This window comes from Falco cherrug, chromosome 20 (genome assembly GCF_023634085.1).
Source record: "Falco cherrug isolate bFalChe1 chromosome 20, bFalChe1.pri, whole genome shotgun sequence".
Lineage (NCBI taxonomy): Eukaryota > Metazoa > Chordata > Aves > Falconiformes > Falconidae > Falco > Falco cherrug.
Genome location: NC_073716.1, coordinates 6201269 through 6224912, shown reverse-complemented (window position 1 = coordinate 6224912; position 23644 = coordinate 6201269). Strand labels below are relative to the sequence as shown.

Sequence of the window (23644 nt, the reverse complement as noted above, 5' to 3'; positions counted from 1 at the left end):
GCCTCGGCCCGTCCCGCCCCGGCCGGGCCCTCCCCCGCGGCGGGCGGGGGCGGCGGGCGCTGGGGGGCCCTTTGTGGCAGGCGGCGGGGGCAGCTCGGGGGCCTTCCGCAGCCGTGGCGGCGGCGCCGGCGGCGAGGGCAGCGCGGCGGGTGAGCGCGGGGCTGGGGGTAGGCCTGAGGGTAGGCCCGGGGTGGAGGCGGTGGGCGCTCGGTGGGCAGGCCGGGGCTCTCGGGGCGGTGCAGGGTCCTGGTGAGGGGCGGGCGGGCCCGGGGGTCGCGCACAGGGCAGGTCGGGGGCAGGGCAGGGCCGGCCCAGGGGCCGCGGTGCAGCGCGCATCTCGGGCCGGGGTCCCTCGGGGGGCGTCTCGGGCCGGGGTCCCCGGGGGTGGGCGCCTCGGGCCGGGGTCCCCGGGGGCGCCTGGGGCAGGGGTCCCGGGGGGCTGGGAGCAGAGCCTGCACTCTCCGACCCCCTCCCCGCCCCAGTATGGACACCGACCTGTACGACGAGTTTGGGAACTACATCGGGCCAGAGCTGGACTCGGACGATGACGACGACGAGCTGGGCAGAGAGTCCAAAGACCTGGACGAGGTGAGTGGTGGTGGGAGGCACGAGGGGCGCGGGGGCCTGCCTGTAACCCCACGGCAGCAGGGGACATGCACCACGGTCCTTCACCGCCTGCAGCGATTCCTTTTCAGTGTCGGGCTCTGGGTCCGCAGTGTCCACCACTGTTCAGTGGTGGAATTTGACTCCCGAGGATCAGAGTGGGTTTGGTTTTTAAAGGGTTCAGCAAAAGCTGCTCCCCTGTTCCTGTGATGGAGGGAAAGGCAAAGTTTCTGCTTGAATCATGGTTCAAACTGGAAGCTTCTGTAGCTCAGGCTGTGTTTGGCTTTTTTTTGGCGTTCGGTCAAGTGGAGGATCCTTTTCCACACAGTGAGGCTTTCAGGCCTTTAGTAACGTACAGCAGTGTGGCAGGGAGCTCGGTTTTCCAGTGGTGAAGGTAGAGCAAGAGTTCACAGACACCAGAGTAGGGCAGGGAGGGCAGCATCAGAGGATCGAGGAAGCCCCTTGTAGTCTCCTGTTCCTGCACATCATCTGAAAGTGGTGTCTGTGTGTGGTGTGTTGTGCATGAGCGTGGTTCTCTTTGTGTGTGCGTGAGAGGCGGGAGTCACTCCCTCTGCAGGCATCTCTGCAAGTCCTTTTGCTGTTAATTTTCAAGGTGCTGTTAATTTTCGGTAGGGAGAGATGTGTGGCTTACAGAGGGCACCTCCGCAAGCTGCTCTGCTGATGAATGTGAGGTGCTGGGGCTGCAGCAGTGGCTCCCAGGCTGGGTTTGTGGCTCACTTTTGCTGTACAACGTCAGAGCTGTACCTTCTGGGATGGTTGGTGTTTGTAAAACACTTCTGTGCTGGCAGCAGCTAAATGTGAGCATTGGTTGCAGCTTGAGGATGATGACGATGATGATGATATGGGGGACCATGATGAGGACCACCCTGGGATGGAGGTGGTGCTGCATGAGGATAAGAAATACTATCCCACCGCTGAGGAGGTCTATGGGCCTGAAGTAGAGACAATAGTACAAGAGGAAGACACGCAGCCTCTCACTGGTAAGTGGTGAGGAAGCAGCAGGTTGGGTATGGAGGGAGGAGAAGACTCTTAGTGGCTCCTTGGAAAAGGGAAAATACCATTCCCTTTGTTTCTCCCCATTGGTTTTAATGCCCCCTTCAAATTCCCTCTCAGCCCCAAGACTAGACTCTTTGTCTAGCACTAATCCTAGGCTTGGGGATTGTTACAGATCCCAAACAAATACATCTTTCAAAGAACAGATACTGGAAAGGTACTTAAGGGGAAATGAAAATGCATTTGTCATCTCATTTGATCCTTCTATAATAAACAGAATAGATTGGTTGGAAGGGAGCTACAAGGATCATCTAGTACAACTGCTTTTATAAGAAGCTAAAAGAACCTGTCAGCTTGAAAACTGTGGCTTTGTCTGCAAAAGTCCCTGCTCCCTACGATTGTTTTCTGAGTCTGCTGGGTTCAGGGTCTCTGGTGACAGTGTTTTATTGTTCTTTCTCTTGTTTTCAGAGCCTATTATTAAACCTGTGAAAACAAAAAAATTCTCTCTGATGGAACAGACGTTACCGGTCACTGTCTACGAGATGGAGTAAGTAATATGTAGGGATTTTAAGCTTGTATGTTGGCTCGAGCCATCTGTGCTGTGATTTCCTCACTTTTTGTTGTTTGTAGGCAAAGGTTGGGAGGCAGAGTGGTAGGTACTATGTGGAGGAGGCAGATTTCGGGGGGCATTGGCTTTGTTTCTTAGCAAACAAGTCAGTTCTCAGCAATGGAACTGAGTGCAGCCATTTCCCTGACTTGGTACCAGGAACAAGAAGAAGAAAGTACAAGAGTAACCATTTTACAGCTCATCTTTCCCTCCGCAGTATGTAGAACAGTGCATAATTTTCTGAAATAGAATGTAAATTGTGCTTTGACAGCTAATAAAGAGTTTGATACTCAGAAACTCCAGTGGTGCAGATTTGTTGAAGGCAAGTTTTCTTGACCGGTACAAGAAGTATTTATATGGTCAGTGTGTGGCACACTTCATATTGGGACATTTTGGGTTGATCCCAGTGATGATTGGCCTACTGCTGTCTCTAATTCCTGTCTGCCCTGGAAGAATTTCCAGGATGAATTTCCAGGGGGAATTGTTATACCACTGGTTGTATGCAAAGTTGTGTGTAGGTCAGCATAATGCTGCAGCTGAGCTGCAGTTCTGCTGCTCTTGATGGTGTCTGCTGGTTGTACCCTGCAAAGCAGCCCCTGAGACACCAGGGTTGGGAGGAAACCTGGAAAAAGATCCAAACAAATTAAATATTTGGCATGTAATATCTTGCACAACTTTGGTAAGGAATAAAAACGTTTTCCGATTAAAATACAATCTTATCATCAATGTCTACGTTTTGTCGATGGGTGGAGGGGCTCTGTATCCTTGCGTGTGTAGTGTTCCTGTATGTTGTCTTCTGTTTGAGGATGAACAGATTGAGCTGCGTGAGTGTCTCGTTAGGCTCATCTTTCCATACGCCACTTCATGGCTAGTCAGAGCTTTTTCCAGTTTTTAATAGTTGTCTTCCAAGCGTAGATCCCAGAACCAGGTGCAGACTGAGTAGCAGTTCCCTGCGTGCCAAACAGACCCCAATGTGAGCAGTCCCTCTGCCTGTCATCAAGGATCCTGTTGTTTTCCGGCAACAAAATTTCACTGGAGTTTATATTCAGTCTGATGGTTACTTGGATGCCCAGGACCTTTTTGGAATGTTGGTGTATGTTTCTCATAGTTTTGATACAGCCAGATATGATTGAAATAGCCTGCTGGATCATATTTTTCTAAGCAGTCCATTTTGCTCTTAGTCAACAACCTGTACTCTTCATTGTCAACCGCTTTCCTGATCCTTCTGTCCTCTGCTTGTTCCATCTGCAATGAATTCCTCTTCATCGCGTTTGGTGATGTGAAGGGTTAGGATGGGGCCAAGAGAAATTCCTTGTGGGACATAGCCAGAAATCTGCAAGCTTGGTATTGATTTCCCATTTAGCCTCATTTTAAGGCCAATAAGCAAGCTTTTAATCAGTATTACTATTGATTTGTGTGTATTTTAGCTCTTGATCAAAACGTTCTATGTTAAGAAGTCTATTGCATCAATGAAAATGAAGTCTTTTTTAAAAGGAGATTATTTGACAGCACTTATGTTCTGCAGACCCATAGCAACGGATACATCTTTTATAGCCTGCCATTATTTTTTAGGGAGTTGGTAATTTAGGATCTCAATTATATTTTGGCCAGGACCCATGCAGAAGTGGCTGGCCCATCATTATCCAGCTCAGCTGCTAATTCTAAAAAGTTTGAAATTCTATTACTGTTTCCTTGAGTCCCTGGGAACATCGCTGTTTTAAGACCTGAAAATCAGAATTAATGGTCTGTGGAGCCCTGTGGGTACCTTTTAGAACTGTGTGGGGTGCTTGTTATCCAGCTCTGTGATTTACTTGACTGCCTGCCACTATTTGAGTGGAAGTATTTCATCATCTGAGTACATGGATGTGACTTTTGCTCTAATACTGACTAAAGAGAAGAAAAATATTCAATAATATTCCATCGTTGGCAGTTTTACCAGCTCCATATCCTCCCACCCACTGCCATCTGTCTAGGACTCCAACTTGCATCCTCCCCATCTGGAAAGTGGGATTCTTCCTCCGCAGGGCATTGGCAGAATGAAAGTTTGGAGAGGATTCAGGGGGCACCTTGGGTAGAAAGTGTAGCTGAAATGGCACCTACTTTTCTTAGACACAGCAGAAGCCTCCAACAGTCTTTTGTGTTTTTGCTCCTCCAGTTTCCTGGCAGATCTGATGGACAACTCAGAGCTAATTCGAAATGTGACTCTGTGTGGGCACCTTCACCACGGCAAGGTAGTGTGAATATCCAAGGTATATCGGGTAGTAGTAATGATCTGTTTGTTGCTTACTTCTACCATTGCTCTTGACCCTTTACTCTCTGCAGGAGCAGTCTCTTTCTGCTTCTCTTGCTAATGCAGTTATTTGTAGGTTTTCTTTCAGCCACATGGAAATAATACCGTGCCCAGCTTTGTATTGCTACTGGAGGGATGGGGTTGTACTGGTATTCATCTGTCTGAATGTAGTCACCTCCTTTCTCTTGTGGTCTGCTATTTTTCAGACTTGTTTTGTTGACTGCCTGATAGAACAGACACACCCAGAAATCCGGAAGCGCTACGACCAGGACGTAAGTGAGCTTTTGGTCTGTTCCTGCCCTGGGGAACATGGGTTGGCTTTTACACTCAGAGGGAGAATGACTGTACGTGGGGAAAATGGGATTTAGTGATTAGAACGTAGGATTGGAACGCCAGAGCTCTGTCCTAATTCTGTCTCTTGTCACTTACTTGCCACCTTAACCATATGTAAAGAGTTATCATGTCCTGCTTCAAAAGTGTTGTTTGATACCAAAATGTGATATTCTGACTGTTGTTTTGTCTTTGCAGCTTTGCTACACTGATATATTGTTCACAGAGCAAGAGGTGAGTCTTGTAGGATAGGCAGTGATTTTTACCCAGTTGTTTCATGCTTTGCTCACAGTTACTTACTGTAGGCAGTTTCCTGTTCCATTTTAACATTGTTTTGTGCCTTCATTTTGTTTGTTTTCTTCATCAGTAAAGTGATCTGCTCCTCTTGTTTGCCTCAGTAGGATCCCTGGTCCAACTTTCTTCCATTTCCTGCAACCCTTATCTCCATGTATGATTTTATTTATCTGAGATGAGAACGTGTGTAATGTTGAGAATCTATAGCAGAGTTATCCCAGTATGTTGGTAACTTATTTTCTTTGAGAGAAAGAGGTGGAAGGGGTTCGCAGTAGTGGTGGATGAGAAGAAAACCTATGATTTCAAAATAAATACATTTCTCCTTGGTTTCCTGTGATGGGAACTCTTAGCTGGTGCTCTGACTCTGTGTGGTTGGGTGTGAATGGGAATCTTATTTTGTCCTGCTCGCTAAATATTGTCATGACCAGAACAATCCTATGAAGCACTTTTTTCTTTACATCTTAATGCTCTACTTTATACTCCGTATGATCAAATCTTTCTTACACTTTGAGGTATAACTTGATAGCAGCAGAAGGGCAAAAGCACAGGAAAACACGCTTATTCTGTCACTGGTATTGCATATTATACTTCCTCAGCTGAAATCGGGTATGGATTGTGCAGTGGTGGCTCACCAGCCTGAGCCAGTATAGGTGGGGGAGCTGGGCTGGATACTGCAGTGATCTGAGGTTGTTACTCCTTCCCTGGGAATAACAGGTTGTCCTGTATGGATGTTTACTTCTTTCCATCTCTCTGAGTTTTCCTTCATCAACTTTTACATCTTTACATGGTGATCTTTTTTTTTTTTCCTTTTGACTGATGATCTGATTTCCTTTCTTTCAGAGGGGAGTAGGGATCAAGAGCACACCAGTGACAATTGTTCTGCCGGACACCAAGGGAAAGTCTTTTCTCTTCAACATCATCGACACTCCAGGTGATTGTATAATCCTGAAAATCCTGGTTTGGGCTGCACTTAGCCAAAGGCAACTTGATGTGTGGAGCAGATACATGACCATGTGAATCAAGATTTCTTTCTTTAATAAACCTCTTTGGTCCTCTGGATAGTGCTATTGACAGGAGCAGAGCAGTAAAAGCATGTACAGTGATGGTTAATGAGGGCCTTCAAAGAGCTTTTGTGTTGGATGGTGGTGGGATTGGGTAGCACTGGCTCAGAAAAACAAAGAAAGAATCTATACCCTCGGACTGATGTGGAAATGTCACTTAGGCGCACTGAAACCCTGGGAAGCTTTCTTTTACAGACGGAAACCCATGTTTTGTTTTGTGTTTTTTTATAGATGATTTCAGCCTAGTCCTGAGCCTTTAGCTAAGTTCATTCTTCTGAAGTCACTTCCAGCAGTAATGACTGTGCAGCTGGCTTTTAGTCAGTCTTGTTTGTGTTTCTGATTAGCTGGCATAATTGAGGGCTAATGAGGCTGAAAATGTGTTTCACCCAAGTGTACAAGCAGCACGTAATGAATTGGATTTTCCAGGTATCACCATGCACAGTGGGGACCATGCTTTTCTCAGATGCTGTTGCCCCACAGTGAGACTCTCAGCAAGTTCCCTCAAGCCTCTGCCAAGCTCCTGTGGGGGGGAACATAATCGCAGATCAACTTGTAAGAAACCGAGGCCAAACTTTAGGAAAGAGGGTCTTGGGACACATCTGTTGAGTTACAACTCAAGACGAGGGAGGTTAGCGCGCAGGAGGAGACTGGAGGGAGAGGCATCTGTTGTTCTTTGATGAGAAGTAATCTTCCTCCTTTTCCTGAAGTACTTATGCAGAGCTGTGAGAAAAACAGTAACAAATGTGAGGAAAAGTGCCTGTTAAATAAGTTGTGTTTATTCTCAAAAAATAGCATTAAAGCTGAAGCGAATCCCTATACAGAGCTCTGGCAGCCACTGCCGGGTCCCTGTCTGAGGAGGAAGCCGTCTGTGTTCTGCCTTGCTGGATACCTGTGACCAAAACAAGCTGCAAAGCAGAAGGATGGCTTTCCACCCTCTGTGCTGCTGGCATCGGGGCTTACTCTGGTCTCACCACCATTTTGTGCTTTTGAAGGTCACGTCAATTTTTCTGATGAGGTGACAGCTGGCCTTCGTATTTCGGATGGCGTTGTGCTTTTCATTGATGCGGCTGAGGGGGTGAGTGCCAGGTTCTTCTAGGGGTTAAATTCCAAATCTCTTCCTCTGGAGTCTTCGATCTGCCTTAGCTTGAATGCCTGGGATGGATTCAGCCTTGCAGGGTGAAGGGTTTTTGGCGGACAGTTTGGGAAGCGGGAGTGTTTTCCAGCCAAAACAGGGAGACAATCCTCTGGCTTCTGTGTCCAGGGCTGACATGATGAATGTGACCTGTAGGCTGATTATCTAACTTGTTTGCATCTCCATCCCCATGATACCTAAAATTGAGCAGGTTATTTATATCAGAGATGTCCAAGGGGTAGGATTCACGGAACTGGGTTGGGCAAGCACCTACTTCTAAATTTCAGAAAGCGTAGCTGACTGCTGCCGGCTGAGCTTAGGCTTCTCTACGGGCTTGCAGCCCTGTGTGTAAGGGTCACTGCTTTGTCTGTCACGCACTAGATAGCATTTTATGGAGGCCTTGCGCTAGTGGTGCTTATGCTCGTTATTCCCTGCAGGTAATGCTGAACACGGAGAGGCTGATCAAGCACGCGGTGCAGGAAAGGCTAGCAGTGACCGTGTGCATCAACAAGATAGACCGACTGATCCTGGAGCTGAAATTGCCCCCTACGGATGCTTACTACAAACTCAGACATATCGTAGACGAAGTTAATGGTCTGATCAGGTATCGGTGATTGGCATGGTGTGTGGTTAGTACTTGCTGTCCCTGTTTCATTGCAGATGCTTCTCTCTGTGAGCCTTGTGTATGCCTAAAACCTAATGAGTTGGTCTCTTGATGTGTTGAATCATAGAAAATGGGGCAGGAAGAACTGCTGCAAATTCATCTCGGCCAGTCTGTTGAATTAGGCAGGATTGGCTCTGCCTGAAAAGCTTCATGGCATCAGCTCTTTCCCACCCCTTCAACCCCCCCGTTAAAAAGTAGGGAGGGGGAACATATGACCAGAGCAGGGAACTTCTGTGCTCCCAGATGTCTCGAATACACTGAAATTATCCAGGCTATATCTCAAAATTGTAGGTTGAGATGTCTCACAGCTCCTAAACCTTTGTTACAAAACGAATGGGAGCTCGCTGTCCCAACCCCTGAACAGAGACTCATGATATTGCTATGGTCAGACCTTGCAAGACCCTGCTCAGAGAGGCAAGGGACATCTTCTCCGGCTTTTGCAGTAGCGATGCATTGTTATTGTGGGGGTTCTGCATCCAGGTGACTTCCTTAACAGCATTTTCCTCTTCAAGTTCGTGTGAATTTGCACACGAGCTCACTTGCATGTGTCTCTGTTCAGTTGCTGCTGGCATCAAGCAGCTCTCAGCAGGGTAACTTATCCTGTCTAGCATGCTTGTGAACTCATTAAGTGTTTGATTAAATTCTACCCCTACGCTATTTGCCTTGTAGTATCTTTTCCCTTGCTTGGTTGACCAACTTTGCTGCCTTTAGTTAGGGGAAGAAGAATTCTACATGATAAGAAATACAAAGCACTTGTGCTGGTAATGTTTTAGTTTTAGATCTTGAAATACTTCTTTGGACACTAATGCTTTGAAGTTTATAGACATAAAGTGATACTGGCCGTGAAATTCCAATGGCAAGCATGATGCGGCCTGTTTTAAGATGCTATTTGGCAATGCAGAATCCTTGCCTATCGCATACTGCTGTTTGGTGTGGGAAGTGGTTTGAAGTGTCTTCCTTAGTTCATAACATTGATTTTATTATTTTTTTTCTTGTCTCAAAAACTGTCTCCTCTCAGCATGTATTCTACCGATGAGAACCTCGTTCTGTCTCCCCTTCTGGGGAATGTGTGTTTCTCCAGTTCACAGTACAGCATCTGCTTCACGCTGGGATCTTTTGCAAAGATTTATGCAGATACATATGGTGAGGATTATCCAGAAGCCTTGTACACTGTAACATCTCATTTCGTAACCTTTTTTGTTGAGGCTTTCTATGCCATTCAGCTTCAACTGTCACTGCATGTATATGGCCAGTATACGTGTTCTTGAATTTCTAGGAGTTGAGAGGTACTGCACATCTGAGTCCTGGGCAGTAAAAAGCAAAAGTACAGTTCTAACTTGTTTTTAGCTGGATAGTTTCTTCTGATAGATGCTTCTTGAGTCAGAAGCCAGCATTTTATACATGCCCTTAAGCAGAAAAAACAAATTCTGCCATGGCAGTTGAAGACAAGTGTTTGTGTTGTGCTTTGCTTTCTTACTGCAACAGCTCAGAAGTGAAGCAGTTAAGTTCTGCCTGCCTTCTCACAAAGGTCTCCAGAGTCTGAGACTCAGCTGCAGCCCGGCGCAGGCTTGGCCCACAAGGTTTTGCACTCTTGCCCTCTTTCTTTTTTAAGAAACTGTCTTTTTCTGGCTTTGATTTAATTTTCTGTTCCCCAGGTGCCCACTCAAGGCAATCTGCCACTTGTAAAAGTGGGCCTTTTCCTTGCATTAGCCAGCTGAACGGCCCAGGTTTTTGAAGTTTCACACTGGGGAATTTGGGGTGATCTGTAGGACCCGTGAGCAGGGAAAGAAGGATGTTGTAAAGCAGCTGGCCTAGCTCTTGCAAAGAAGTTAGCCTGAGGGAGGGTGAAGTTGTAGAGGTCAGAGACTGATGTGTCAGGACTATCACGTGTCCTTGTGAGTTTGGAGAAATAAATGAGCTCCCTGGGCATCAAAGCATTAACTCAGTGCCTGCTAGGATGATACCCTTTCTTTGGGGGACTGATAAAGATGCAGGCACCGTCGGCAGGAGATACCATCCATGCGGGGCAGACACGAGCTAAACGGGCACTTGCAGTCAGTGCTATTCGGTTGTGGCCACTGGGGATTTTATGTGCAGCCGCTAATAAAAGTCAGCTCAACTACCATGAGGTATAGTAGTTTAACTGTCAAAACTGCAGCCACCATGAAATTTCTTATGCTTGTACATCTGCCCACAGCAAAAGCTTGTTTGGAAACTGCTGTAAATTATCACCGCTGTCTTATTATTTGTAAATCCACCATGACAGCCAAGCACTACACTTTTCCTTCAGCGCTTGGGTATTTGTCTATGCACTTGGTGCATTAGCTGAAACAGAGAAAAGAACCTGGAGATGTTCAACAAGGCAGAAAATGCCTGTGATAAGCCTGCGGGGCAGATGGGGTGTGAGCCATCCCAGCACCTTGGCGTTACAGTGTCAGGTTGCAGCTTTAACAAATGAAGCAGATGTAACTGGGTTCCTGCAGCGCAGTGTCTGGCAGGCCAGCTCTTCTCAGTGCTAACCTTGTGTGTAATTGAGAGAGTTGAAATGCTCCTGAGAAGCGAGTCTGTGAACCCACGGTGCACCTGGGCTGCTGGTGTCATCCTCAGTGGATTGTTTTATGCCTGGTCTCCCCAGGCCGGGGCTTAATCATTTATTCAGAATTGCTCACCGGCATCAGTCCACAAAATCCTGTCCTCAGGGTTGTTTTAAAAGCCAAAATCCAGAGATTTCTGAGATGAAATACAGTGACATCTGAGAGACTTTTGTCATTTGCTTTTTCCTTTTAGGCGATATCAATTATCAGGAGTTTGCAAAGCGGCTTTGGGGTGACATCTACTTCAACCCGAAGACGTAAGAAGCCTGCTTAAATATCTGTTAGTTTATTGCTGGGTCTGTTCCTCCTTTCCCTGTAAAACATGAACTAGGTGACCACCCAAGGTCTGTTTCAACCTGAGCTGTCCTATGATCCTGTGGTGGAGTAGTGTCTGGGAAGGGTTGAGTCAGGCCTCTTGCTTGGTGTGAATCCATGGGAGCAGAGCACCTCCTCTGGCCTTTGTTTGGAGTAAGGAGGACTCTTGTGTCCCTGACAGCTTCCTAGGAGGACTGGGAGGGAGAAGCTAACCTGGGAAGAGCAGAGGCTGTGTTTGCATAGGGGTTCTTGCAGGGTGCTTGCTCCTCATGTCTCTTTGTTGGTCTCCCAACAGCCGCAAGTTCACTAAAAAGGCCCCAACGAGCAGTTCCCAGCGCAGTTTTGTGGAGTTCATTCTGGAGCCCCTGTACAAGATCTTGGCTCAGGTATGTGGTGGTTCATTCTCTTTCCCATAGTTCCAGATCGCAGCAGCCGAGGGCAGAACACTGGGTGGTGGTGGTGTGTCTGGTGCCTGTGGGACTCACCTGTCCTGTGCTTGGAGTGGTCTTTACAGATGGAGTTTGGGGGTGCAGAGCAGCAGTGAACAACTCCTTAACAGTTGCTCCCTGCAAACGTAACCCTATATTTGCACAGTTAATAGAACTGCCTTTGCTCTTTCTAGTATGCTTTAATATCAGCCAAGTGATAATTTGAACCAGCCAACCAGTTCTTGTGCGAGCTCTAAAGCAGAGCAGATCAAGAGCCTTGGGGGTGATGGCTGGTGGGTGAAGCTGCACCTGGGAGTTACTGGCTTTGATCCCCACAGCAAAGCTGAGAGTGGCGCTTGTTGTCTTGCAGGTGGTGGGGGACGTGGACACAACCCTACCCAGGACTCTGGATGAACTTGGCATCCACCTGACCAAAGAGGAATTGAAATTGAACATCCGACCCCTCCTGCGGCTTGTCTGCAAGAAGTTCTTTGGGGAATTCACAGGTAGATGCTGTTCGTCTTCCCCTGCACAATCTTCCCAATACCCTAGTCTCACGCCAACAGAGTTAAGGGCTGTATTACAGCCATGTAATGCAAATCCCTTCTCAGCTTTCCAAATATAAAATACTAAACCATTTTTCCAAAGGACAGCTTGAGACACTGCTCGCGTCTTCCCCATTGCTGTGGGTGCGCTGCAGTCAGAACGGCTTTGCCTTGTTGTTGTTGGAGTCCATTTCTTTCCTCTGTGCTGCTTAGTCCTGTTCTCATGAATTATTACTTTTCCAGGCTTTGTGGACATGTGTGTGCAGCATATCCCCTCCCCGAAGGTGGGAGCCAAGACAAAAATCGAGCATACCTACACTGGTGGTGTCGACTCTGATCTAGGGGAGGCCATGAGTGAATGCGACCCTGATGTAAGCAAACTCTTCTGCTTTGCTCTTGAGTGTCCAAAAGCGTGGCAAATATGCTCTCCTTTCACTGCATTGACAGGGCAGCTGCCTCCTAGACAGCCATCTGCACAGATCTGACTTCCAGCATTTTGAAACCTCTCATCCGATACTGAAACAAATCTCTTCACTCTGAGAAACTTTAGCTGCCTGCCAGGGCAGCCCTTGAGAGAGAGAATTGTTTGACAGTGTTCGGAGAAGAACAGGACTAGGTCAGGACTTCAGAGCACGTGGGAACTGCAGGGTGATTTTGTGTCCTTCTGCTGCCTTTTTGTCCCTTTTCCTTGCAGTTTGATTCTCTCTCCAAACTCTGAGAAAACTGATTTGAACTGTACTGATAAAAATAACCGTACATCAGTTAGTCAGCACCTTTCATATCAAAGCCTTGCAAAAATCTTCCTCCTCAAACAGTTTGTACTGAGCTGTCATTCAGAGTTGTCTAGAGACACCAATGCCAGCCAGCAGCTTAGTGAGGAATTTGCCCATGACTTTTGCTCTAATGTCTGGAGAGAAAACAAATCTCTTTAATGAGTTCTGAGTACTCACGTAAAACTATACAGTGGTGACTGTCACCAGATCGCCAGTTATGGGGTGACCTTATGGGACTGAAAGCTGTGGTCTGTGAGGCTCGGGTGCTCTGCCCTGAGCTGGTTTGCAGGCCAGCAGATGACGTTTCTTCTCATGGCCTTGTCCTGAGTGCTATTTACTGTTCTGCAGGAGGAGGGAGAAGAGCTGCAGAAAAGTCCAAAGTCATTCCAGGGGTTTCCATACAGGGGAAGGAGTAGTAAGGCTTCCAGTGGAAGAAAATTAAGGACGTGGCGAATCAAAAGAAGTATTTCTAAATTCCAGCCTGTTAATCACTTTGTATCCAAGAGTCCTACCAGGTCTGTGTCTGTCTTGACTGTATTTTGAGGGGCTCATTTCTCTCTCTCTCTCTCTTTCTCTCTCTCTTACGGGAAGGGTCCACTGATGTGTCACACAACAAAAATGTACAGCACAGACGATGGTGTTCAGTTCCATGCCTTTGGCAGAGTGCTCAGTGGTACCATCCATGCTGGGCAGCCTGTGAAGGTCCTTGGAGAAAACTATACCTTGGAAGATGAGGAGGATTCCCAGATCTGCACCGTTGGACGCCTCTGGATCTCGGTTGCAAGGTATGAAAGGCCCTGGCCATATGCTCATGTGGGAGAGAAGTCACCGGGAGTCATCGCTGCCAGGGTGGAGGATGGCTCTGCAAGGGACCCGAGGCTGGCAGCGGCAAGTGCTGCAGTGTTGCTCTCCTGCCTTTTAGGTATCACATAGAGGTAAACCGGGTTCCTGCTGGCAACTGGGTGCTGATTGAGGGAGTGGACCAGCCCATAGTGAAGACTGCAACGGTCACGGAGCCTCGGGGCAATGAAGAGGTATAGTGCTTAACTGGTATCACTCAGCCTTACAAGGAGTCAAGGTGATGGAGCGCATCCCAGAAGCTCCAGTGGTGAGGTTAAAAAACCTGCTGGCTGAGGTGCCAGGGCAGCAGAGCCACTGAGGGAAAGAGAACACCTTCAAACACTGGGTCTGACTCCAGCAGCCATCTAACGATGCAGAGTTTCAGCTCTTTGTCCTTATCTGGTTTCAGGCTCAGATCTTCCGTCCTCTGAAGTTCAACACCACATCTGTTATCAAAATAGCTGTAGAGCCAGTCAACCCCTCAGAGCTCCCCAAAATGTTGGATGGTCTCCGCAAAGTCAACAAGAGTTACCCCTCACTTACTACTAAGGTATTTCTGGTGTATGTGTGACTGTTTTCAGCTCATGCTGTGGGCTGCCTCGTAGGCTTACCTTAAATATTTTTTTACTGTAGGTTGTTTTGTGTGTTGTGGGTTTTTTTCATGCTGTTGCAGTTATCTCATAAGTCATGTGGAAATAGCAGAAAACTGTCCATCCAGTAGAAAAGTACACACCTTGCTGTGCCAGGGAAGCAGCTTTCTGCAGAGCACGTCGGCACTTTCTGCTAGAAAAGGCTGTGGGCGATTTCCTTGGGGTGCTCTGATCCCAACCAGTTTATGTAAAGCTGATGCTTCCTCAGGCTTGTGTAGGAGCCTGGAAGGCGAGGGCCGGTGAGCAGCAATGCTGTCGGTTGAATGCCTCTCGTACCTTTCAGGTGGAAGAGTCTGGGGAGCATGTGATCCTGGGGACGGGGGAGCTCTACCTGGACTGTGTGATGCACGATCTACGGAAGATGTATTCAGAGATTGATATCAAGGTGAGGAAATGAGAGAGGGATTTTCTCAGCTGGGAAGGGGGTTTTGTCTCCCTATCTCAGAAGGATGGGAAACTAAACCTAGCAGAACATAGAGCATGGATTTTGTCACGTTCCTTTAAAAGGGGGGGGGCGGAAAAAGGGTTGTTGGACGCAAAAGTAACTCTTCCAGCCTGACTCTGTCACAACTGAGAGAGTGAAAACTGGCTTGGAGAGGAGTGTACGACCACATTCCAGCCTTTTCCTGTACTTCAGCCATTGCCTGGCTAGCATCAAATAAATACAGCAGAACTTTTCATACCTGGAATTAGGTTTAAATGTTCTCCTGTCTCGTTTGAGTGAAGGAATTACTAAAGCTGCCTGTGCAGGCCTCAGTGATTCATACCCAGTGCTGATGTTTTTTCTTGTAGGTGTTCAAAGGTTTCAAACGATCTCTTTAAAAACAAGAAAGTATACAAACCTGTTGTTGTTACTCCAGGTCGCCGATCCAGTTGTGACATTCTGTGAGACAGTGGTGGAGACATCCTCCCTGAAGTGCTTTGCTGAGACACCCAACAAGAAGTAAGAGTCTGCGGGCAAGCTGGGCATTGGCAACAGGCAGATGGAGGGGTTCACTGGAGACTAGGCTAGACTTCATCCCCTCCAAAGGGTCTGTTCTCATGCCTGAGTGGGCAGCCTTCTGTTGCAGCAGCTCTGCTGAACTCCTCAGTAACCTATTTGAGTCCCAGGGATCTTTCTGTGCTTTGTAGAAACTCAGAATAGAGGGAATAAATACAGGTCTACATCCTCCTCTCTTTTACACCTTCTCACTGGTTTTGTGGTGTTTCCAAGACTAGGAGATGTATTGGGATCCCTGAGCAGGTGCCAGAGAGCCCAGTGCTGCCTTCAGTAACTCCCCAAACATTTCACGAGCAAAAGCTTTGTTTTCTTTTGTCCATACCTAATCTTGAAATGGGTTTGTTCCTTTCTGGTGGTGTACTGGAGCCTTACAGCCTGGTCTCATCTTCTTCCTCCAGCAATGCATGGTGAGATGCACATGACTGAAAGAGGGAGGCCTGGGAGGGAACAGAGGCTGAATAACCAGTAGGAGATTTGGGAGCACAGTACCTCTTATTATACCTGAATTTTTGGGGAAATTGTGATCTGTCATCTGCTGAAGATGGCTTTCCTGTGTTTCCTCTGTGGTTTCTGGTTCTTCTGGCCCTCCTTTATTTGCTACACTCTCTCCTTGGTTGGCAACCTTATATCAGGGAACAGAAAGTCTTAGGTCAGTTTTTGAACTGTTGGGCATGCTGAAAGACCTGCTCTGGGGGCAGGTTACTCAAGTTGGTGGTGTTCTTCAAGGCAACATCTCACGTGTCAGACACAGCAATTGCTGGCCGACATAGAGGCATATCGCCTGGCTCGTGCCTGGACAAGCGCCGGACGTCTGGCAGGAGGGATGGGGCCACACTTTCCCTTAGCAGTCTGCTTCTGGAGTTGAACAACAGACTTCAGAGAGCAGTTGCTAAGCACATGGACTGTCTGTACAAGCAAGACAGTAACAGCGAAGGACATGGATGGCTTCATCTCCCTGGCTGTGTTCAAGCAGTGCGCAGTCCCTGAGGTCCTGCCCGTTACTGCCATTTCCATCATTCTGTGGACTAATTGCAACGTCTCTCTTCTCAGGAACAAGATCACAATGATTGCTGAGCCTCTGGAGAAGGGGCTCGCAGAGGACATTGAAAATGAAGTAGTCCAGATAACGTGGAACAGGTATGACAGATCTGGTGAGAGTAGGAATCCATCTAGAAGTAAATAATTGGGGGAAAAAAGGGAATGCTGGGATCTGCAAGGTGCACAGTATCAGCCAGCAACCTCTAGGCAGGGGTCCTGCGTTCAGTATTGCTACCAGCTAGTCAGTGAGCATCCCTGCCCCAGCAAATGAGTTGCTCCAGGTAAACAGCTGAGACCGTTTTATGCCTGAAGGGAACAGGGTCGTGAATACATTGTGAATGCAGGTCAGAGACTTGTTTCCTAAAGTTTCTTTCCTCCTTCTTCTATCAGAAAGAAGCTGGGTGAATTTTTCCAGACCAAATACGACTGGGATTTGCTGGCTGCCCGTTCCATCTGGGCCTTTGGGCCAGACGCCACTGGCCCAAACATCCTGGTAGATGATACGCTGCCCTCAGAGGTGAGAAGCACAGGGCAGGGTGGTTACGTTTCAGTGAGATGTTTCACCTGTGGTGCCAAGAGGTGACCATTCCTTCCAGAACCTGCAGCAAGGTCTTAATGCTGTTGTGCTCATTGGTTTGCCAGATCTTGGATCTGCTGTACTTCCTCCACCTACGCTGGCTAGCAAATTGCCTGGTTTTCAGGCGTTGTTATTTGTGCCAACATCCTCAAAAATGGAAAATAATCAGCTTGCCTTTCAGGATTACCAAAATATGTACTCTTAATTTGTAGCTCTAGATGCCAAACCTGAAGATGATGCTCCTGAGCTGTGAGGGGGAGGGTGGACATTGGTGGTATGGGGGGGTCATCACTGCTTTTCTAGGAACTGGCTTTTAAGCACCGGGGTTTGTGTGTTACTGCCGGGTGATTGATTCAGAATTGGTCTCTGAAGCACTCTGTCTGTCTATAGGTGGACAAGTCGCTGCTGGGCTCTGTGAAGGACAGCATTGTGCAGGGATTTCAGTGGGGGACGAGGGAAGGGCCTCTCTGTGATGAATGTAAGTAGGACCTGCCTGTGGAGAAGTGGAGCTAATAAGATCAATCCAATTCTTCCATCTCTAAGCATTCAAGTGATTTTGCTAGTGCAGTTCCTCAGTGGCCAGTTCCCTTCTCACCCCACAGCTGGGGACAGCTCTGGGGATGGGTGATAAGGGAGATAACAGAACCTCCCCCTTTTTCCTGGCTGTAGATGCCACTCAGGCACTGGCAGTTGCTGTCTGCCTACAGACCAGAGCCTGTTAGCTGGCAGGCTGGCTCCTCCAGACCTTGACTTTGCTCATGTAGTTTAGGTGCAGACCACTGTGCACCCTGCAAGGTAAGCTGCTGAGTTGTTTGTGTTTGATGTGCAGGGTTAGGACATGGTCATGCTTTCCCTGCTGAAATAAAACTTAGGAGAAATTCTTCTGGTGGCTCCTGGTCTTTGCTACGTTCTCACGGTCTCTGAGAATGCACGGTTGGTGCTGGTATGGCAGAGAACATCCCCTCAGGTCACTTGCTGTCATTTCTGCCCTTCCTCAGTGATCCGCAATGTGAAGTTTAAGATCCTGGATGCAGTGATCGCTCAGGAGCCCTTGCATCGGGGTGGAGGACAGATCATCCCAACAGCCCGGAGAGTGGTGTATTCCGCTTTCCTGATGGTGAGGACTGTGCTGTGCATGACAAAGACTGAACTTCGTGCTGTGCGGGCTTCTGAGGGCTCTTAAGGAGTGCAGGCTGCATGCATGCTGCGCTGTCTGCCCCAAGGATGTGGGTTTACTCTGACCCCATCCATTCATGCTTCCAGCACCCTTGTGGGCTGGCAGACAGGTTTTACAAGTGATCACGTTCCAGTCTGTTTGCTACTGTTTGGCTTGCTGGGAAGGGTGGGTGTCATGGAGAGGGAAACATATGACTCATGGCCAGAAGGAGAAAAGCTCCTTTCAGCGTTTGTTTGACATTGGTTTGGGCAGCCATGGCGCAGCAGGAGCCCCTTTGTCCCCAGTCAGGCGCGGTGTTTGACCAAAGCGTGCCAGTCCCTGACTGACTGAGCCGAATCATGTTGGTGCTACTGGAGGCTCAGTGGCTTGTGTCCCTTTCTCCTCACAGGCCACCCCTCGCTTGATGGAGCCCTACTACTTTGTGGAGGTGCAGGCTCCTGCCGACTGCGTGTCTGCGGTGTACACAGTCCTGGCCAGACGGAGGTGAGCTGCTCAGGCCAGCGGCTGTCGCCTTAGTATTGCAAGTGCTCACTTGGGATCTAGGTTGCTAGAGACGTTCACAGGCTTGGCACTGCTCGTACAGCAAGCGGAGAGGGTGAAATCTGTGTGAAGGGACAGCTGAAAGCTTCCTTGACTGATCCCAGCCCCTATGCCATGTGGTGAGGGGTTTGTCCAGGATCACACACAGCCTTTGGTTTGTGTCTGATTCTTCCCAAGTGTCAGAGAGGAGAATATGTAAAGGGACATGAGACCCCACCAGGAGCACCGTGCTCAGCTCTGGGGCACTCAGTGTAAGATAGACAGGGACCTGCTCGAGCAGGTCCAGAGGGAGGCCATGAAGATGATCGGGGCTGGAGCACCTCTCCTGTGAGGACAGGCTGAGAGAGTTCAGCCTAAGGAAGAGAAAGCTCTGGGGAGACCTTAGAGTGGCCTCTAGTACTTACAGGGGGCCTACAGGAAAGATAGGGAGGGGCTCTTTATCAGGGAGTGTACTGATAGGGCGAGGAATAATGGCTTTGAACTAAAAGAGAGCAGATTTAGATTAGATATTAGGGAAAAATTCTTTAATGTGAGGGTGGCGAGGCAGTGGCACAGGTTGCCCAGAGGTGCTGTCGATGCCCCGTTCCTTGAAGTGTTTAAGGCCAGGTTGGATGGGGCTTGGAGCAACCTGGGCTGGTGGGAGGTGTCCCTGCCCATGGCAGAAGGTTGGACTGGATGGTCTTCAAGGTCCCTTCCAACCCAAACGATTCAGTGATGCTGTGACATATAGGAAGACTGATCTTTGGATATGTTGGCAGAGGCCATGTGACGCAAGATGCTCCCATCCCGGGCTCTCCTCTCTACACCATCAAGGCCTTTATCCCAGCCATTGATTCTTTTGGGTTCGAGACAGACTTGAGGACCCACACGCAGGGACAAGCCTTCTCGCTGTCTGTCTTCCACCACTGGCAGGTGAGTCCATGCCCTAGTGAGACAGGGAAGAGGGAGGTGGTAGGATCAGGCCCCAGGTAGCTGCCCTTGGTAGAGCTCAATGCCACAACTCCCACAGTGCGGGACAACTTTTCTGGAGAACATCCGCAAAGGATCTCAGGTTGGGGAGGTTTTGCGTGGTAGCTGTTAAGTGTCTGCCAGAAGCCAACGGCTTTGTTCGATGTCACGTCACCCTTTGCACTAGTGAGGGAGCGCTGAACGCTGCTGCTTGCTGAACGTAAGTGTCCTTTAGTGCCTGGAGAGAGGACATCCTTGTCCGGGAGAAGGGAAGCTGCTTGGGTGCACTCAGTGCTCTGCAGCTTGGGGAGCAGAAGTCTTGGAGCAGGACTCACACTCACTGGTCTGCTGCAGGACACAGGTTGCCACGCTTCGGCTTTGTCTCTCAGAGGCGGCTTTTTAAACCTATGGAAAACAGAGTTTGGGGCAAATACTGTTGTCTGGCCACTTCAGTGTCTGGGGCAAATCAGGTCTTGTGGGAGAGCTGCCCCTGTGAGGTGCACAGCTACTTGTGGAACAGTCAGGCGAGAGCAGCAGCAGTCTGAGCCCCGAGAGCTGGCTTAAAGGTCAAGATGTAAGTCTGAGGCTTATCTCTGAAAAGGGCAAATGTGCCTGATTTGCAGAGAGCATTGTGCTGACTGGGACCTACATGGGTTGTTCTGGGTGGTAGGTTTTTAGAGGTCTTAGAGTACACCAGCATGTGGGCAAGGTGGGACATGTTCTTGGCTTGGATTATCAACACCGTATTAGTGACTTTTCACAGGCATGATCACTGTTAGTGGCATAACCGTTTCTCTGTGCCAGGAGAACAGATTGGGTGTTGGGGCTGTCTCACACCAAGGCTGGGGGTGTCTGCATGGCCCAGGGGTGTTTCCCATTGCAGTTCAAGTTCTCCAGGAGGTTGAACCATCCCCCAGCATCACTCTGACATCTGGCCCTGTGTTTCAGATTGTGCCTGGTGACCCCTTGGACAAGAGCATTGTCATCCGACCCCTGGAGCCCCAGCCAGCCCCACATCTGGCTAGAGAGTTCATGATCAAGACCAGGCGTAGGAAGGTATGTCTGGGAGTAATCCCTGTAGCGTCCATCTGTACCAGCAGCTGAGCTGTTGTGGTGTCATCCCTTGGGGCATGCCATGTCCCTTCTGTGTTCCCAGAGTGGACGAATGTCCTTTGTGCCTCAGGACTTCCCTCACTCTTGGTCCCCCATGCTGCCTGCTGGTGCCTGGGATGGTCCTATGAGCAATTCCCCTGGCGGCAACTCCAGTCGGAAGTGGGGTCCTGCAGCATCTGCTGAGTCCCGCTCCTTCCACAGCCTGTCTGACCTCTTGGTGGCCTGATTTAGCCTGTTTGTCCTGTGGAAGAAGCAGCAACTGGTTTCTGTGCCAGTTCAGTGAGCTGGACTGGGGGGCTGGAGGGACTGCAGAGGGAATCAAGCTCCCCTTTGGGAGGGCAGTGGGCTGGCAGATACACTCAGCAGCAGCATCCACCTATTTGCAGCTTCCTGAGAGGCTGTTGGATATCTTCAAGCTGCTGAGGAGCACCTCATGCCTTGCAAATTTTGCCTTCTCTGGAGCCCAAAAATTTATCTTACGGTGGGACACCAGGGCTTTTTGGTGGAATCTCTGCTGCAATGGCTGTAGGAGGGCTGGCTGCCCGAGGAATAACCTCTGGCTTTGCGGTTACCCTGCAGGGCTTGAGCGAGGATGTGAGCATCAGCAAGTTCTTCGATGACCCTATGTTGCTGGAGCTGGCCAAGCAAGATGTCGTTCTCAACTACCCCATGTGAATGTGCCGTTGCAGCGTGAGGGCTGACCGGAGTCCTGGCCCATGTCTGTCTTGTCCTTCCCTGTCCCTGCTTGCCCAGCTCTGGCACCTGGATGCTCAGGGCACACAGGGAACCACTCCTCAGGTCGCTCTTTCATGGCTGCAGAAATCTCCCATGGCATTTGTGGACTGTGCGCTCAGGGCCTGCCCCATACAGGGAGCAGCCCAGAGCGCTGATGCTTTTTATATGATTAGTCTTCAGCAGTTGTGGCCTCCAGCGAGGAGATTTTTCCCTTCGGATAGGCTCTCTCCAGGCACGTGGGTTATCCCCAGCTACAGCAGAGCTGCGTGAATATAATGTCAAGATTACTAAGGACTGAGTGTAAATGTGCGTCAAGTATTTGAAGTTTCTGCTAACCCTTTCCTAACCGCTGGGGAGGGGATGGTTGCTTTGGGCAAAGCACATCTTTGGGTAGCTGAGGAAGCTGGCGATGCCGGTGGGGGGGGAAATGCTTCTACCAGCCTCCCCAGGAGAAGAGGCAAGAGTGGCTTTTACCCTTTTTTGTACACCTTTTTTTGAACCCTTGAAAACGTTTAATACAAACTTCCAGGTGGGTCTTGGTCTGATTGCACCGGGAGAAGGTGCAGTGGGAGAGGCTCCGCATTCACTGGTGCTTAGAGCACGCGCTGCCCCAGTTCACCCCATCTTCAGCCCCGATTCCCCCTGTCCTCAGCCTGTCCCACTCCCAAGGGTTCTGTGTCCCCCAGCCCTGTCCTGTCCCACACTAAGCCTTTCCGCTTCCCTTCCTGCTAGGTCTTGGGCTCCTGCTGTGTTTTCAGGGGATCTTATCAGCTGCTCGTGCTCTGAAAGGTTTTTAGGGCTTCCTGTCCTCAACCCTGCCCCAGCTCGCAGCTTTGCCTCTGGACTGTGCCCTGGGTCTGCTGGGTGAAACAGACTGTTGTGTGTCTCCTGGGGGCATTTGCGCTCTCTCTTGCCTGGCCTGGCTCTGCTGGAGCAGCTGCCCCCCCACATTGAGCCTTGCCCGGGGTCACTCTGATGCTGCTGTGCTGAATTTGGCCATGGCAGCCTGGTCCGTGAGACTTGCCTTTGGGAACCTGCCTCAGGGCATCCCTGATGGGGTCCACATGGCTTGTGGGGGCACACAGCACCCCAGGAGCAGAAGGTAAAGCCAAGGACAGCCCCCCCACAACCTTCTGATGGGAAGCAGCCCCAGGAAAGCTGTCCAGCCCTCCCGCAGCTTGCTGGGTCCCTGCGGGAAGTGGACGTTGCAGAGGATAATTCGGGGCCACCGCTTGGCCGCAGAGCTGGGAAACTGGGCAGGGGGAAGGGTTTCCTGCCACTGCCAGCGGACACCAGCGTTGCCCACGCCTGCTGTCCCATCCCGTCCCATCCCCTCCACCCAGCGGGCTCCCCTGCGCTGCAGGGGGCTCCAGCCTGAGCTCTGGGCTCAGCCTTTCTGTGCCGGGAGGTTCCCCAGCGACCCTCCCGCATCAGCCCCAGCACCTGCTCCAGCACCGTGGCCTCGATGGCGGCGGGTTCCCCCTCTGCCCTGGGGTGAAGCGGGGTTCAAGCCCTGCCCAGTGCCTTGCAACCCTGCCAGCCTTGCCAGGGATGATTCTTTATGCCTCCCAGTACAGACCAGCACCAATCCGGACCGCTGGGGACCAGGCCAGGCGGCTCCTGGAGCTGTGCAAGACCTGAGCAGCTCACGCCAGGGCTGCAGCAGGATCAGTGCCCGCAGGGCCGGCGGTGTGCTCGGTGCTGCAGCATGTCCCAGGGCTTGGGGAATGTGACCCCAGCGCTGGAGCCAAGTGCTCGGCTGCGTGGCCCTCTCTCGGCAAGGGGTTTTGTCCCAGGAAGGGGACATCCATCATCCCCGGGGGGGCTCTGATTGCCACCCAGGGCTCTGCAGAGCTGGTTAGCGGGGCTGGAGGGGCCCATGGGGGCGCGCATACCCTCTGAAGAGCAGCACCACGGAGCTGCAATGCCCGGGGGCTCCCTGTGGATCAAAGTCACCCCGGCTTTCACCCCGGGAGGGGGACTGGGATGTGGCCAGGGCAGGCGTGGGAAGGAGCCCGTTCTCATGCAGGCTCTTCCCAGCAGCCGGAAAACGCTGACCCGCAGCGGAGCCTGAGCGGCCGCGAGCTCTTGCAGCCAAAACCCTGGCCCCACACGCACGGGTTGGGAATTTTCCATGGAAACGGCCCCTTCGCCGGGAACGGGCCGTGCATGGCCGGCCTCTGCCCCCTGGCCCCTTCCGAGCGGCTGGAGTTTCCCGCCTGTGACCGGCTCCCAGTGGCGTGCCCCCGGCCCTGCTCCCAGTGTCCCTGTCCCCATCCTGGTGACCCTGGCTGCAGCCCTGCTCCTAGCATGCTCACCCCCCTCCTGATCCCCGTGTCCCGCTGCCAGTGCCCCCCCTCCTGCTCCCAGTGCCCC

At 50.3% G+C, this 23644-nt stretch overlaps 1 protein-coding gene across 1 annotated transcript; it reads left to right on the top strand.

The window, feature by feature from the left end:
* The first annotated feature begins 18 nt into the window (after positions 1 to 18).
* EFTUD2 (elongation factor Tu GTP binding domain containing 2) lies at positions 19 to 21794 on the top strand. The gene is made up of 28 exons (XM_055697552.1): positions 19 to 149; positions 483 to 588; positions 1439 to 1604; positions 2086 to 2164; positions 4380 to 4455; positions 4721 to 4786; positions 5043 to 5078; positions 5979 to 6069; positions 7192 to 7274; positions 7769 to 7935; positions 9014 to 9138; positions 10783 to 10846; positions 11200 to 11290; positions 11703 to 11838; positions 12121 to 12248; positions 13242 to 13435; positions 13573 to 13684; positions 13900 to 14040; positions 14424 to 14525; positions 15001 to 15083; positions 16191 to 16277; positions 16569 to 16695; positions 17146 to 17233; positions 17754 to 17872; positions 18321 to 18415; positions 19231 to 19384; positions 20369 to 20476; positions 21113 to 21794. The coding sequence occupies exons 2-28, from the start codon at positions 484 to 486 to the stop codon at positions 21206 to 21208; spliced, it is 2919 nt and encodes a 972-aa protein (XP_055553527.1). The 5' UTR covers positions 19 to 149; position 483; the 3' UTR covers positions 21209 to 21794.
* Positions 21795 to 23644: the final 1850 nt, after the last annotated feature.

Bases quoted from the DNA above. Each gene is read 5' to 3' on its own strand.
- EFTUD2 (XM_055697552.1), top strand. From the start codon at position 484: ATGGACACCGACCTGTACGACGAGTTTGGGAACTACATCGGGCCAGAG. The intron at 9,139-10,782 runs GTGAGGATTATC...TTTTCCTTTTAG, and splicing joins GATTTATGCAGATACATATG to GCGATATCAATTATCAGGAG. The intron at 17,873-18,320 runs GTGAGGACTGTG...TTCTCCTCACAG, and splicing joins TGTATTCCGCTTTCCTGATG to GCCACCCCTCGCTTGATGGA.